Here is a 17,163-nt window from a genome sequence, read left to right on the forward strand (position 1 = left end):
AAGCAAATTTTTAGTATTTACAATTTTGATAACTAAATAAGAGCTCTCTGCAAAGCGCGCGTTGGTGCAGGCCTTGTGTGGAATCGGGATCCGTCATGCCTTGTTATTGAACTAAAGTGTTCTCGTTTCAATGGATGTAGTGATTGTAATTTATACATGTATCTGTATTTTAGCTTTCTGTTCAAGATTGGCAGATTTTCAGTGTCACTGCATCTTGCCCTCCCTCAGTTCTTACACCTCTCACACTGAATAAGTCTACTTGAGCCATTCAAGTTATTACTAATATTACTCAACTTTGAATTTGAGAAATAGTTTTCGTCTTCACGTTTATTAGATGAATCATGACACCCAGACTGGTTATTGACAGTCGATGTTCTAGAATATATAGTTACTGTAGGCTAATGTGATTAGGGGGAAATATAAAGAAGTAAGAACAGACTGAAATACCAATGTCACACAAGATCCCAGTACCACACTGACATGTTGTTGACTTGATATAATGTAGCCTACCTACATGTGTGTGTGTGTGTGTATTCACAACATAATATATTATATATATGAGGCCCCTCCCTTAGAAAATTGAGAAGCTGGGTTGGCAGTCACCCAGTACTATAATCATCTATTGTTTGAAGAATTCATTTAAGGACATTTTGACTTTTTATCATTGATAGATGGGCTTTTTTGGGGATCATTCTTGAGGCGCAGCGGCCTGATTTTTCCCTCGAATTGGGGTCTTGAAAATTTTTTCCAAGATTTGGTGGGGACCCAGTATTTACAAGTCAAATCAACGAAAACTCTTTTAGCACATTGTTAAAAAATGGTGGAACTGTTTATTTTTTATATGGAAACACATTTTGGTTAAACAAGTGATTTTTTTGGTCATTATCAGCCTGTAGCTCCAAATGTTCTGTGGCGACTTTTGGTACCTTTTTTTAGGCACACCCACACTTTCTCGCTAATCTTACCTCTAGCACCAGGGCACCCCACCTCCTTCTGTTGCAAATATCTTGACATCTATTCAAGATAGATGAGTATTTCCTTGATTAAAAGCGAGGCAAATGAACAGATTATATCAATAATTTCTCATGCCCAAAAACTGACTGGCGCTGTTTTGCATAGTTTTTCCTTTCTTAACTTAATTGTATTTTAAACTTTGTAATACGAATGTAGGTGGTCGACAAATGCCACTGATACGTTTTTTTTACTTTAATCTTCCTTTCTTTCTCTGCCCCAGTGCTAATTCACTATTTTCTTATTGATATGTCTGCTTTATGCAATGGAAAGTGCAAATCAAATGTTTATTTCTGTTCTTGACTTGCTTCTTTTCTCAGAGAATGCTGGTTTATGAGCCCAGTAAAAGAATTTCAGCCAAGTCTGCTCTGCAAGACCCGTACTTCACTGACGTGTGTCTGCAAACTCCAGTGGGGGACAGTTCAAGTTCGAGCAGACGTGGAGGAGACAGTTTTAAGTAGCCCTACAAAAAAGACTCGTTAAGAGTCGTCAAAGACATTTTTATGGGATGCAAAGCCAATGATCTTTCTTGCTGCTGTGTTCAAGTTACATTGATGATCACATATTATGCCTAGCCTAATACTGGACTTGATGAAAGGGTGCGGTACGGAAGTCGCTGACTGAAAGAACACTGTGATGGTGCCAGGATTGTACATGTGCTTCACTTATTTTTTTCTTTTTTTGTGTGTGTGTGAATCTCAATTTACTTTGTTACCGTATTTTGTTATTCTGTAGAAAATCAGGATGAGGATTAGTATTTCTTCCCTTCGATCAGATCTTTTATTTATTTTTTTTTCATGGAGATATCTCCTCTTTTCTTTGTAGAGTTTAGGCGCCTCACCATGGCATGCATATCACCTGAGTTCTCTTCCTGTTTGCTGATATTGTCTGTCTTTCTGATCTTGAGTTGTATCTTTCTGGGTTGTCTTTGACAGGCAGTGTTGAAGACCACAGCCTGGTGTCGATGGGGGAGGAGGGAGAATCATATTCAAATGTACAGTCTACAGCAGCTAGTTAACTTGGTTTTAAAAAAAATTGTAGTGAACAATGATAGAGAATATGTGTTGGGCACGTTGGTCTGGTATTGCCAAGTAAAGTTAACTCATTCGGGATGCGGGTTTTGGACCAGCTTTGCACACAGAGACGCGCACTTTTGGGCCAATTTTGAAAGTCTGCCATTTTTTTCCCTTTTGGTATTTTCAAAGTCTGTTTTCACTATCTAAACATTCAACTTTTGGAATTTGCCTTAAATCTAACCCAATTTGCCTGGATATGTTCCTAAACTTGCCAGGACCCCTACAAAAATGGTGTATGAGACCCAAAAAAAAATAAAAAAATTTCCTCCAAGTTGACAGTGAAGAAATGCAGAAACAAGCAAGATAAAGTTACAACACAACTATAATGCAGCTAAAAACACATCACAACACAATTTACAGTCCAAATACTGTGCAGAAATAGTTCCAGTCACTGTGAGTAGTCCTTTTTCGTAGGGTACTCCTTAAAGCACGGAAAAACACAAAGTGACTTGTTGCACTCCTTGCATTTGAAATAGGTCTGTTTCAATCCTTTTAGCGTTAGCATAACACACAATACATGTTCCCCTTTTCTTGAACTTTGGGTCTTGGGAATGCTCATCGAACGGTGAGGGAAAGTGTCGAGCGGTAAGTCTGGCGTTGTCTGTCAAAGGCCCCCGGGTCCTCATCGATTTGAAGCCCCTCCACCTGCCCTTTCACAGCAAGAGCGATGCACACTTGGCGCATGAATTTGTCCAGAGTCCACCTTTTCTGTCTGTTCCTCACTCTGTTTGTTATGGAGGAAGTGGGCCTGAACACTGCTCAGGGTCAGAAGGTGGAAAGCAAGTTCCTTCTTCCACCATTTGACTGTTTTGCGATGGAATGGGTTGTATGACAGAAGCTGATCACTTAGATCAGCACCTGCCATTGTTGTGTAGTTGATGACAGCATTTGGTTTGACCGTCTCGTCTGTACTGGTGGTGGGGCCATGCTTTGTCGTCAGCATACGGACGTCCCGTTTGTCCTTCCACTTCAGGCGCAGGACCTGATTTTTCGCCGAAAGTCCACCTCACCACGAACCGTCTGCTTCTGCATCGGTTCCTTTGGAAGGTCCCCCCCCCCCCCGGTTTGGTTGCACAGTTCCGACAACCATGGTGTTCTCTGCTGCGAGTGAGTCGCACAGGGGGAGAGAACAGTAGTAATTGTCGATGAAAACGCAGTAGCCCTGGTTGAGGAAGGGTGTGAGCAGACGATCGCAAATGTCGCGCGGTTTGTTGTTGACCCCAGGTTCACTTGCCATAATTTCGAACTGTACGGCGTAGCCGCTTTACTCTCACAGAGGTGGTAGAGTTTTATTTTATTCCCCATTTGGTGGGTTTGTCCTTCATGTATACACGCATGGAAGAGCGTCCTCGCCACGGACAGAGCGCCTCATGGATGCAGATGTTCTGCTGTGGGTTGTACACTGCTTCAAAGGTCTGAGAAGTATAAATAGCTGGAATGGGGCAGAAAAACCAAGATTGGTTTACTGACAGGATAAGTCATCCCTGAAATGAAATAAATCAAGTATTCAGTGCTTCCACTCTCCAGTATTTTTACGGAAATCCGTACTTTCTGCCATTTCCATACTTGTTCCTCCATCATTATCAACTCCCTCCATAAAATTAAAAAAACTGCGACAGCGCAGGACTACCGAAATTCCGTACTCTCCTTCGTATCGTCTTCTTGTATAGGTTACGGATATTTACGGTAATTCTCTCGGCAATAAATTACTGTAATAAAAACCTGCCAGATTGTTCATTTCCTTCAGTCGGCCATTATTCTGCTAGCTCTATGCCCCGTGCATTCATTGCGGGTTGGTAGGCAGTACATTTTTTACCTGCAGATTGGTCAAAATCTGGCAAACTTTTTGTGCCAAATTCCTCGTTTCTATCATTCACTCATTCCTTCTGTCTATCTTTGGATTGTTGCCGCGGCTGGAAAATCTGCGCGTTGATCAAGTAAATTGAGTTGTGATCTTAGACAGAAAATTACTGTTAGAAAAAATCTTTTTTGCAGATTTGTCTAGATCTAGAGAACTTATTAATGCAAAGATTCTACGGCACGTGAACACGATAAGGGCCACAATGAAAGAAATATGTGCTGATACGGGATGCTCACTACGGATGGGATCGGGCTGATTGCCCGACTCGGTCGCCTCAAAAACAAACGTTTGTTTTCAGTTTCAGGTGATCGAGCCAGCCGTAGGTAAAATCAAGAATAATTCGTCGAAGTGGTATTTTGAGGTTGTGACAGGCGACATTCAGACGTGAAAATTGGGGGAAAATTAGGGTGTACGCTGGGCAACTGTATTGTGAAGGTAGCCTACATATATATATATCTATTCATTATTCCCAGGTTTGCCTGCTATCAATGGTGCAACGACAAATTAATTGAATTATAGTTGCAATGAAAGGGGAACCTGCTTTTAAACATTGCCAGCAATGGAAAGATGTATTGGTGAAAAAATAAATATTATGGGCTGTAGGCAATCTCTTCAAACAGGCTCCCAAATGTTATTTTTAACCCTCTAAAAGCACTAAATTTCAATTTCTTCGAGGGCTTCGTCCCCTGTACCCCCATTGGGACGCTGTCCCTGGACCCTGCTGGGGGCCTTTGCAGCGCTCACCCCCCTCCCCCCCCTCCCAGAATTTTCTTTACTTTTCAACTTCAGCGGTGGAAGCACTGAGTATTGCATCGCTTAAGATCATTGGCGCATTTTCCATGATAAAAACAGTGACAGCAATTTTTGTGTATGGTTTTAGCTACCCTAAACATGACAAACTCTTGAAAATTATCGTTATAATTATAATGCTTTCATACATATACAATTGACAGTTGAAAATGAATGAAGTTCTCTTCAAAAGATATTCATTGAGTAACTGGATTACTGTTCTAGAGCAACCTTCTTCCCCAACCTTCATATTCCTTATTTATACAGCCTACATGTGTACTTTCAAGAATAAATGTCATAAACTGATTCTAATATATATATCATCGAAATATATAATTGCAAATAAACAAAAAAATCTTACCCTTTTTAGATGATCATATAAATAATGGCCTGATTTTGTGCAGCTGATCTTGGTTCTCTGGCCATGGGGGATGAGTTTTGCGTTGTCGTTCAGATGAAAAAAAACTCAACACCGACAAAAACCGTGTTCTTCCATGCACTTTCTAGCAAAACCTGTACCTATGCACCTGTCTTTGCTCCAATAGTCCTTGCTTGATTGTGTTCTTCTTCTCAAGACTCAAGTGCATCAAGATGGCAAAGAAGGAATAAATCTCACTTTCCTTCACCGCGGTCCACGTTTTGAAAATCGACCTTGGAGACCACCAGAGTCACGTTTCTTCTTTCTTTCTCCCCAATAATCTGCCTGGCATACCTGTTCGTTTCAGCTTTGAAAAGCTTTGTCATATTTGGTGTCGAACAAACTAAACAGTCCAAATGGTGTTGTGGAATCTGGGTCCTGAGTGTCAAAATTCATCTGTGTTTGACCAGTAAATTGGGGTACAGGAGGGAAGTCGGTGAGATTTTGTCCCCACTCATCATACATGAACGTGTCATCGACTACCATGTCCTCCTCACCATTGTCACCTCCATCTAAATCTAGTCCTACATCTAAATTATTTACATCTCTATCAGCTTGAGTTGGATCTTGATCTACACTCTGTGAGTCAGAACCCGCAGCTTCACTTTGATTCCGATTGTCCTCATCCTCACTACCGCTAAACTCCACATCTTCCAGATCAACATTTGTGAGTCTCTGATTTAGACCTACGTCACCTGATGTATCAAAATCATCGTCAGAATCAAGATCTGTCTTCGAACTCCATCACAACATTTTCCTCATCGTTTGATCCATCAAACATTGTCTGATCGAGGACCTTCTCTGCTTGAAACAAATGCTTTCGTGGCGCAATTTTGCTCGAAAGATCTGTGTTCTTTGTCACTTCAACTGCCTTTACAAATCGCCATAGAAAATTACAAAAAAACGACACTATACGGTCAAAGGGAAATAAATACAAAATAAAAATGGCTTAGTGTGTCAGTGCCAAACAAAAGTTCTGTCCCTTGAATACCTTCATTTGTGCTGTTACAATGGCCGTGAAATGCTATTAGACGTATACGTTCGATTCGTCTCGGACGGAGCTCAAGGCTATCGGGCGTAAACGTCCGTTGCGTCCCGAATGAGTTAAACTTGACCGAGACAAAGGTCCATTATTGAGGAGAAAAGTGGTCACCTTAAACAGGTGGTCCTCTAGAACTATGATAGAAATTTAAAAAACACAAAGTGGGAAGTGGTCACTTTGACAGGTGTTTGTAAGAACAGGTCAGACTAACGGAGTGTGTGAACTTTTGTGCAACAGCGACGATATCTAGATCTTAGTGGGTGTGAAAGTCTGTCCTTGTGTTTGTTCACATGGTCGCCGTTGCCTGTGGTATCTTCTGCCAGTACCGTAACTTGGTGTAGTTGTTGCTCTGGTCTCATCTGGGGTGCTGGTGTTGATAGTCTGTTGGTTTGTGAGCAAGATTATTTTTTTCTAATAATTCTCTACGTAGTCAGTTGTTGGCATTCTGGTTTGATCTCTCGATTAGTAAATGAGATATTGGTAAGATAGATGTTTGAGTTGTATGGTATTGATTATGTGGAAATTGGCATTTTTAATAAGCATGAACCATATTTAGTAATGACATCCGCGTAATCTCAGTTGTGACAGATTGTTGAGGTCCGTGTCGGTTGTCTTAGAGATGGTTGTATATTGTATGTCTGTGGAGATGTAGAGAGAAATAGCTTCTTAAAGTTGTAAATACGAATGTGTAATCAAATATTTTGAGTTGTGGAGCTTAATGAACACAAGTGTCCATGGTTCAGTGGGTGGACTGGTGGACTCTCTTCGACTCCTGCGTGAGAGATATTAATCGAATAATCATTTTGCTTGATGTATCCTACATCCTGACTGGTAGGCCCAAAGAAGCGCTGTCCCGTTACCCTATTCTAAACAAACAGTACTTCCAGTCTTTCGTATTTTAAGGAAATCCATGTATTCTGAAAGTTTCATATTTGCTTCTTTGTCATTATCAACTCCGTACATAAAACAGTGCGACAGTGTAGGCTTTCTGGTATTTGGTAGGTAGCAAAGAATCCATGTTTGCCTCTGACGACACTGTATGTTCTTGTTGGTTAAGTTCCGGATCTACGGTCACCGTCGCAGCTTATAGTTGAAAGTTTTTGCGCAACAGTGTACCTTGATGAAAGCAGAAAAAAATAAACTTTCATTCGGTACATAATCATAATACTGAAGTGTAACTTTGGAAAGACATTTTTTAAAACTGCTTAAAGCACTGTGAATCCAGGAGGCAGGCAAATTTATTAAAAAACCCAACTTGTGTAGCGAGTTTATTCATGCATGGATGTTGTGTGCTTCAAGCTCCTGAACTCAGTGATTTGGTTCATTTAGTTTTTTGTTTGTGGGAGATGTGTCTGGGTTTGTGGTTCCTAGTCTGGGTTATGACTCGAACGAGGGTGGCTGGATGGAAAGTGTAAAAAAAAATTCGTTTTATGTAATATTGTGCTTATTAAGTTAACAAGTAATCAAAATGCAAAATGCTCTTCCCCGCCAAAATAACCAAAAACATAAAAATTTCGCTACACTAGCAAATTCTTTTTTAGTCAGTGATTCCCATTTACTGTGACAGAATTGGGCAGAGTTGTGAGTTGTGAAAATTTTTTAATGTGTTCTTGGTCACAATCGTGTGAACATTTTGACATTTAAAAAGAAATGTTTTTCTCTCTTATTTTTAAGATATTGTTTGACGTTTTACCTACTGGTAGCAGGTGGCTGCGTGCGATAAGCTCTACTTTTTTCACTCTCTCTGTCTCTGTTGTTTCTTTTTCTCACATAAATTGACCAGTGTAGGATCAATGCGTGACCTGCCAAATGCATCTGTTTAATCAATTATACCAGGGATTTCAAACTTAAAATATGTGGGGGGTCAGCTGGAATTAGAGTGAGGGTGATCCTGGGCTGCCTCAAGTATTACAGGACCCCCTCCTCCCGAAAAAAACCCCCAACATGTTTCAAGTATTTCACGTATCGATAAGAGAAAAAAAAAGAAATAAATGTACTGGTGATCTAACTTTACTCGTCTGCATTTGGTAACTTGTCAACTGAAATCATTGAAAGAAGTTATGAGCCTGAGCTATGGTGGCCCATATGTGATAAAATCAAATATTAAAAAATGCAGGTTAACACCCCTGAAAAAAGATGCATTTGAAAAAAATATCATACAAGCTGCAGAAACTCTAACTTTGATGTCATGAAGGGACCTCAAAATAACTTGAGTGGTTGAAAGATGCCACTGGTAGGTCCTACTCGTACTTTTTCTTTTTCCCTCTGTTGTTTCTGTCTGTCTGCTTTAATTGTCCTCAGCAGTAAATGACCATTATTGTGTTGTTGTGCTTTTGTTTACACAAACAAAATGAGGTTCTGCTGGTGTTAATTGACCCACGGGCTCCGAGTTGGAGAGACGTGGTCTGTACCATGCTTGTTCATATGAATGAAAAGATGAATATTGATCTTGTGACAAGAACTTGAATATTTAGTCCCAGTATCAGTTGAATAGCTGGAAAAGTGTGCAGTGTATTTGAACAAATGTATCATTTGAAGATCTGGGCAAATGTAAAATTAGTTGATAGTCTGAGCTATGTCACAAATGTAAAAAAGAAAGAGAATCCTGTTGATCAGTCTTGTTTTGCCAAATGTACATCAAAGTTCCATGAAGTTCTGAAAAGTGGCAAAAGAACTGCCCATGGGCCGTTGTAGCTGATCTATTATGGACTACTTGTCTCTTCTATAAACTTTTTTTGTGTATGAAATCCTGTTAAATGAAGGGCTCAAAAGGAGGCATCTATAGCTATCATTTGAACCAGGGAAATGTGATCACAAAGACAGTGCGCCTTTCATCATCACAGGCTGAATATCTGATTTGATTTCCATATGGGCAAACATTTTTATTGAATATCTAAATGTTTCTGCTAGTTTTAGGATGTATATCTCTCAGCACGTATTGGCCCTGGCATGCAGAATCAGAAGTACGGGTCCTAAATGATCTAAATTTAATTATGTAAAAACACCATCATTAACCCCCCCCCAAAATTTGTTTAATATTCAACACTTTATTATAAAATATTGTCACTGCGCTAGCAAAATGACACGTCTCATTTTTGCTACTTTTGAGATGGAAAAGACTGTTAAACCCTATCTGTATGTCGTGTTTTATTATCGTATCCATACGACGTGGGAAACTCTGTGCCACCAATTTCCAAAGAGGAAATTACTCGTTAATCCAATCTGTGCGCTTTGCATAGCAATCTGTCAAAATGATTTTTTGAAAAATACTGAAAGTTTCAAAGAGATATTCGTACTAGAAGTATTCTAAAATGTGAAAAATATAACCCCGGAGGTACAAAATGAGCCAAGAGCGTACGGATAGGGTTAACTTGACTGTTTATCATCTAATAATGGTAAAACTTTCCATGCATGTGTCTTTTGTGACTGCCAGTACTTTTTGTTTGGTTTTACCAAATGATAGATATATAGTACCACCAAACAAAAAAAGAGTCTAGTTGCGTTTTAGCACAACTCTTGAGTTACGCCGTTTTGCTAGCGCAGTGACGATATATTTATGTTTCAAGTGTCATAAAACAATTCTTTTATTAAAACTATACCCCTAAAATACCAAAGATTTAACTATTACTATACAATGATCTGGAATGGTCACAGAAAGTAGGGTCGATGCAACCTGCTTCCAGTCTGATCTATTATTTAATGTGTTGATAAGGGTGTAAAACATATTTACGTCCAATAAACCTATTACAATACAAAGTACCTTGATTTGCTTTCAGGATGGTTCTTTTTTGACAAGGCCTGGTGAAATTTTCCTTTGAGATTTCCCTCTGACTGTTGAAATTTGGTGTTTCTTTTGAACTTTCAGGGTTCCTTTTTGACAAGGTCTTTTAAAATTCTATAATTTTTTTTCTCTGACCTTTGAGATTAGAGTTCTGTGTTGAACTTTTACTCAGCTGAGTATTACTTTGCCGTGCATGATGCTGCACTGATTGGCATGGTGATTTTAATCTTTTTAATTTTAAAATTTGTGTATGTATTGACTGTACAGAATGTTGAAATAACCTTGTGCCTTCTTTAACTTAGCAGGTGGGTGGAGGGTGCCATTGATAGGTCCTACATCTTTACTTTCCCTCTTTTGTTTCTGTCTGTCTGTCTAACCTTTTTCCAGCACTAAATGACCATTATTGTGTCGATGTGCTTCTTTTTTACTCAAACAAGCAAAACTTCCTTAACTAAGGAATTTCGTGACTGACTGTACATATCTCTAAATTAACATCTGTACAGAGTTCTGTATATGTTCAAATTTCATGTATGTAAATTTTTGTTTTTACTTGACTTTTAATGCATTGTTTGCGTTCAGTTCTTAGGCTATTCCTTGGCCTCCAGTATTATATCTATTTGCTTTTGTTTGATTTTGTAAACGCGTGACAATTCGCTACCCTAGAATTGCCAAGTTCTATCTTCTCACTACCTAGTTTTGAGAAGTTTGACATAAAATATTTTGAGTTTCACATGTCAATTTTTTTCTAATGCAATTTTTTGAATATCTTGAATGACTCTGAATAATCTTATGATTTTGATAAAGCAGGTAGAACATTTGGTTTCCACCAAAAATGTCAGATAGAATTGTGTAATTCCAGGGTAGTGACTTCTGGCTTCTACTTCTACTGATTTCCTTTGTCTGCCCCTTTTGAAATGTGGTATTTATTCTGTAACAATCAGGCTTTTTGCTGCTGCATCGAAAAGACATGAGTTTCGTTCCCATGTGGGGAAAATTGCAGTTGTACTCAGCCTCTTATGTTGGCCCTGACAGGCAGAGTGGAAGCAGCCTGAGTGCTGAATGAAGGGAATTGTGCTATTTTTCTGACGTAGGGTTTGGTGTTGGCCTCTCCCCCATTACTTTGTTGTCTTTTTTTTGGGTGGGGGGGGGGGGGTTGGTTTTATTTTATTTACAATTGGACAGGGATAGCTCAAACATGCAGGGTGGGTGGTTGGGGGGGGGGGGGGCTCCTCTTGTAGGTCCTACTTCTTTACTTTCTCTTTGTTGTTTCTGTCTGTCTTAGCTAGAGAGGTGAGCAGGGTAAGTCTGATTCCCCGTAAGGACTTCTCTGTTGACACCCACCCCTTGGCGCTCTTATGACCTTATGCAGTTGCGAGAGCCGCAAAACCGTCTACTAATAAATGTCTGTCTTACTTTTTCCCCAGCACTTAATGACCATTATTGTGTTTATGTGCTTCTCTTTACTCAAAGGGAATAAAAAACATGCAGGGAATTGACAAATGTGATCGACATGTCCATACTTCGGGGAAACAGATAGCAAAAAAATTGAAGAGATATCAGTTTGTAGGTGCTATCCATAATTTCAAGTTTTTCGTGTTTGTGTTATCTGTGCCTGACTATTAGTTTTTTAAATTTTGGAAAGGGGATGAGATTGTAGTAACTGAGCTTTATTGTGTGTATTTTCATGCCTTTATCTGAAAGTGTGTGATGCTACAAATATTGACTTGCATTTTCTCAATCAGCCTAATTTTTGTTGGTCAGAAATTGAACGTGCCATGCTTTATCATGATGTTGGTGGTTGATGGGTGTTCTTGTTTTGAATCCGTCTTTCTGTTTTGTGTTACAATTATCATCCCAGTTTTTTGTTTGCCTGTGGGCTGGCTTCAAACAGCAGAAAGCAGTGGGCGAGTAGTTGGATGATTCTCTGGTGTGGTTTGTGATCCTTTCTTCCTATGAAACATCTATCGTCCTGACTTCTCCTTCTTCTTTTTAGTTTGTTACTCTCTTGTAACACCTCTGGTCTTCAGCACTTATATGACCTAATTGTAGGGCTGGGCAATGAGTCGCTTAAGCAAAATCCAGATACTATGTTAGTGCCCCTCTTCGGCAAATAATATGATTGAACCGCTTTGGCAAATGGGTTAGAACCACTTCGACAAACGGGTTAGCACTACTTCAACAAATGGGTGCGCCCATTTCGGCGAACGGGTCAGGAAAGTGAGTTAAGAGTCTGAATTCGGATAATGTTTCATTGAGAATTATCCGGTTATCCTTGTTGATTATCCGGATTTTGCCCACCTCTACCTAATTGTGTTGCAAGTGCCATAAAATACTAAGACATCGTTGCAAGGTGTTACATCACCATTGTGTTCTATTTTTTCCATACTCATTTCATCAGTCTGTTCTGTACAATGGCAGCTCGTAAACCAGTTGTTATTATAAGTGTAAAGAAAAAGTGGAATATGTGTGGCATTGTGGTGTAACCTGGTGCTCGTTATGATAACATCAAAGAAACAGTCTTTTTTGTAAACCACTTGTTGCACCTTCTTTTAGTAATTTTTTTTTTTTTAGATCGACACCTTCTATGTCTATTTAAATTGCATATTTATGTGTAGACATGAAAAACTGATCAATGGCACAAAAAATTATAATTTGCAGGTTCCAAAGCTTTGAGTTCATTAAAATCTTGACGGCCATTTTTTCACTATTTTACAACTCTGACCCTAGATGCTCCCCACCTCCTTTAATCTCAAATATCTTCTATTCAAGATAAACAAATGGTTTTTTTCCCCATGAAAAAATAAATAGTAGGCTTTAAGGTGAAGCCAATTATGCCCAAAAATTGATGAGTGCCTGATTTCACCACTTTGTCGTGATACATTTTATTTTTCTCTTCTTTGGAATGAAAGTGTACAGACTTCTCACAGGACATATTTCAAGATGGAAAAAGCAGGCACATTACGTAGTAGACTGGGAATGATCTCCTCCTGTGTTACGTGTTATGTGAAAGCATGCATCAGTTTGAACTCAATTGGGTCTGAGCTGGTGAATTGTAGTCTTGTGCCGACTTTTTTTATTTATTGTGAAATGGAATGTATCGACTGTCATTTTCTCTTCTCTTAATTTATTGATATTTATTCTGGTATTGTTGACATATATATAGATTATATATTTATGTTTTTGTGAATTTTTGCGCTTTTTTTTTTTTGGAAAGAGGGTGGGATTGTATTACTCTAGTAAAATAATTAAGATTTGTTAGTCAAGTCATTTTATAAATGCAAACCTTGTAACTTGTAATGACATATTATTGCAATTCAATCTACCTTATGAGGTATTGCTGACATACATGTCTGTTTTCTATGTTTTGTGAATTTTGGGCTTTTTTGAAAAATGGTGGGGTTGTATTATACTAGTAATGATAATTAAATTTGTCAGAAAGGTTGACTGTTTGTTTCATGAATGCAAACCTCGTAATGGAAGGTTATTGCACACTACCCTCTCAGAAGAGTTCCCTTGAGTTGATGGATAATTTGTGGGCACCCCTCGTTCCTCCTTTTATTCTGATTGTCTTACTTGCTTTTTCCCTTATCCCAAGGGTAAGTTCTCAGTGGACTTGTTTATGCTGGTTTGCTGATGCTGTGGTTTGATTTGCTTCTTCTTTCCTGTCAAACATCTGTCGTCCTTGTCTGTGCTACAACTTTTGTAGTATGTTACTCTCCTGTAATGAGGAGGTAGTTGTAGGTCCGACTTCTTTACTTTCCCTCTGTTTTTTCTTTCTGTCTTACTACTAAACTTTTTACCAGTACTTAATGACCATTATTGTGTTGATGTGTTTCTTTACTCAACAAACAAACAAGCAAACTCTCTTTGACACCTCTAATCCCCTGTGCTTGAATGACTGTATTGTGTTGCAAATGCTGTAATACTCTTAGTAAAACTTTTAAAGAACCCATGCCAGCTCGCTTTTTCTTTCCTAATCCTTACTATTGTCCTTTTCCTCTACTTCTTTTGTGTGTTTGTCACTCTTGTGACCTGCTTTTTCCGGGATGCCTTGATAGTCGAAGCAGACTTTGTGCTGTTGAAGTTAGAGAGGTGAGCAGAGTAAGTCTGATTCCCTGTAAGGACTTCTCTGTTGACATCCACCCCTTGGCGCTCATATGACCTTATGCAGTTGCGAGCGCCGAAAACCCTCTACTAAAACTTTTTTTAAACCCTCAAGCTCTGGGATTCTCTCCTCTCCCTTCTCCGACTAATTCAATTTCTCGAGTAAGCATTCCAACTCTCTGTGTCACTATCCAGTTTTCATGTCATGTTTGCTTTGTACTGCGAATGGGACTGTCCTTGGAAGTCGGTCAGTTCGTTGATGAGGAATGTTCTAGTTCTTATTTAGTTGTGTCAAACTGGGCCATTACATTTTTGCTATGATTTGTTCGTTTATTTCTGTTATTGTTTTTTTAGCTTTGTTTCTGTTTACTCGTTTTTGTTGAGGTAGGATTGATACTATGAAAATACATCAATGAAGATAACTAATGTTCTCGTGTTCCTTCTGTTTTTTTGTGATTTCTAAAATATATTAGAATATTTTATGGGGGGGGGGGGTGGTGTCTTTTTTAATTTGTTTGAAGGATGCCTCTGGTACTGTCACTGGTGTAACAATATGGATTGTTAAGCACATAGAGCTTGCTGTTGAGGGGAAAGTTGCACTATTCAAACTATTTCATCACCTCAGAATTACAACGTTCTGTCTTTGCCTAGTACCTAGTATTACGAGAAATTTGACGTCAAGGATTTTGAGTTTCACACCATGTCAAGCTTTTCTGAATTCAATTTTTTGAATATCTTGATAACGACTGTGAATAATCTTACAATTTTGATAGAGCAAATAGAACATTTGATTTCTGACCTCATGGTCTTAGGAACTTAAAACAGCCCGCCCCCCCCCCCCCCCAAAAAAAAAAACAACAACAAAAAACAAACCAACAAAACAAAACTAAAACAAACGAACAAAAAAACCCAACAAATTAAAAATGTCTGATACAAATTTGTATTTCTAAGGTAGCGAATTTATTAGCCATATCCGTACGTCGTGTTTTACTATAGTATCAATAGAGGACGTGGGGAACTCTGTGCCACCACTTTCCAAAGAGGAAATTTATTTATGAATCCGATCCGTACGCTTTGCATACCAGTCTGTCAAAATGAATTTTTTTTTTTTTTTTGGAAATATTGAAAGTTTCAAAGATATCTTCGTACCAGAAGTATTCTAAAATGTGAAGAATGCAACCCCGGGGGTACACAATGACCCTAGAGCGTATGGATAGGGTTTTTATTGTTACATGGACAACTGGTAGCCCCTTCCTTCTAAGAAGATCGAATCTAGATGCCGTCTGGTATCTTCATTCATCTTTTGTTGATCAGATTGTTGCAATTGACCAACCGCATGTGGGTCAGCCAGAGCTGCAGCCACTATTATGACAGAATACAGCACATTGGGTGGTTGGCGGGTGCTTTGGTGTGGTTTGCTCCTTCTTTCCTATCAAACATGATATCTCTCTGTAGTTATCTTCTCCTTCTTTTTTGTGTATGTTGCTCTCTTTTAACGCCTCTATTCTTCGGCCCCTATATGACCTTATTGTGTTGCAAGTGCCGTAAAACTTACACTTACTAAAACTAAAAGAAAACTGCACATGAAAATATGTACTGTACCTGTATGATAATAATAAATTTGTAAGAAATAGTAACGTGTAAGTGAAGTGACGACCATTTCGCTTGCGAGGTTCTATTTCTATTAATTAGTTAAATTAGCGCTACGCCTTGCTGGGATAGCTGCTCGTAAGCGATTGCAATTTGACTGATTTGATTTTCCGCCTGAACATGTGGCATAAACATAAGCCTCCTCGGAGGGCCCGTGTGCAAGTTTCGCACGTTACAGATCCATTGGTGGTCTAAAATCGATAAGAGTAGGCTTCGGGCGAAATTTCCTACGCACTGAAAATATTAGTACATGTATTAGGTGTGTCCCTCGCGCTCATATGACCTTATGCAGTTGCGAGCGCCGTAAAACACCTACCAAAAAATAAATAATTAAAAATGAAAGAAAAAAAAAACCCAACAAAAAACCACAAGCCTCGGATACACTCAGCGATAAATCATATCAGAAAGAGAATAGACAGATCAGTGAAATTTCAATATATTGATCACATTTAAAAACGCAGCATTCAAATAATGGACCGGTTAACCGGTTTGTTTAAAAAGCTCATATTTTGGCAAATTGCTGCTCAATGTTTTATGAAACCATTACCTGATTCATCATGCTCACACACGTGTTCTAACAAATTTAATGGCTGGTTGGCGGGTGCTCTGACGTGGTTTGCTCCTTCTTTCTCCTTTCAAACATCTGTCGTCATTATCTCTCCTTTTTTGTGTTTGTTACTCCTTTCGAACTCCACAAATATTCGACTCTAATATGACCTAATTGTGTTGAAAGTACCGTAAACCTTATTGAAAATAACGTTTTAAAAAAGTATTCGAATCAGTAATGTCGCTTCCATTTCTTTTGCACGAGGAATGCGATAGACCCGCCTGGACTTCTGGGTCAGAGCTGATGAAGCAAAGCAGAGGCTATTAAAATTATAATAATAGTAACCATTTTCATCATCATCATCATCATAAATGGAATAGCGTTTGTATACGTATATTTCCTCTCGACAGCAAACTATGTACGCTTTATCATAATTCACATAATATATATTTTACCCCTGTAGTTCTAGACCTTAGAAAATTGGGAAACATCCTCGTCTTCCTGGCAAGCATACAGTGCAAGAGCCGATTAAGCGCTCAAACACTAGATCTAACTTTCTGGCGAATAACTGACAAAATCATTCGTTGTCTATAGCAAGGTACCCATTCCCACCAGGGTGGAGTTAGATTGTTAGAACAATTCGTCTTACACTCTACTACTTTCTGTCCAGTACGAAAAACAATAGACAAGACCCAGGAAAAGTTCTGGGTAAAACTTGTACTTTTATTCTAAGAAGGTTCATTCACATGAATACAATGTATGTCAGTGGTCATCAAAGTAAAAATTAGTACTGATGTTCATAGTTACAAAATGTTAGTTCCTGATTGACTCTTGCCATGAAGGACAAAGAGAGCAATAATAACGAGACAGAGACAGAAAGGGGG

General features: G+C 38.8%; 1 protein-coding gene across 1 annotated transcript in view; it reads left to right on the top strand.

Moving 5' to 3' along the window:
- LOC101846074 (cyclin-dependent kinase 2) overlaps positions 1 to 2,348 on the top strand; it is a 28,962-nt gene extending 26,614 nt beyond the window's left edge. Inside the window, exon 8 of the mRNA XM_005099580.3 lies at positions 1,332 to 2,348. Within this exon, the coding sequence (XP_005099637.1) occupies positions 1,332 to 1,472 (141 nt within the window). The 3' untranslated portion in view covers positions 1,473 to 2,348. The remainder of the gene's footprint in view (positions 1 to 1,331) is intronic.
- Positions 2,349 to 17,163: the final 14,815 nt, after the last annotated feature.

The sequence above is a fragment of the Aplysia californica genome, unplaced genomic scaffold (genome assembly GCF_000002075.1).
Source record: "Aplysia californica isolate F4 #8 unplaced genomic scaffold, AplCal3.0 scaffold00218, whole genome shotgun sequence".
NCBI lineage: Eukaryota > Metazoa > Mollusca > Gastropoda > Aplysiida > Aplysiidae > Aplysia > Aplysia californica.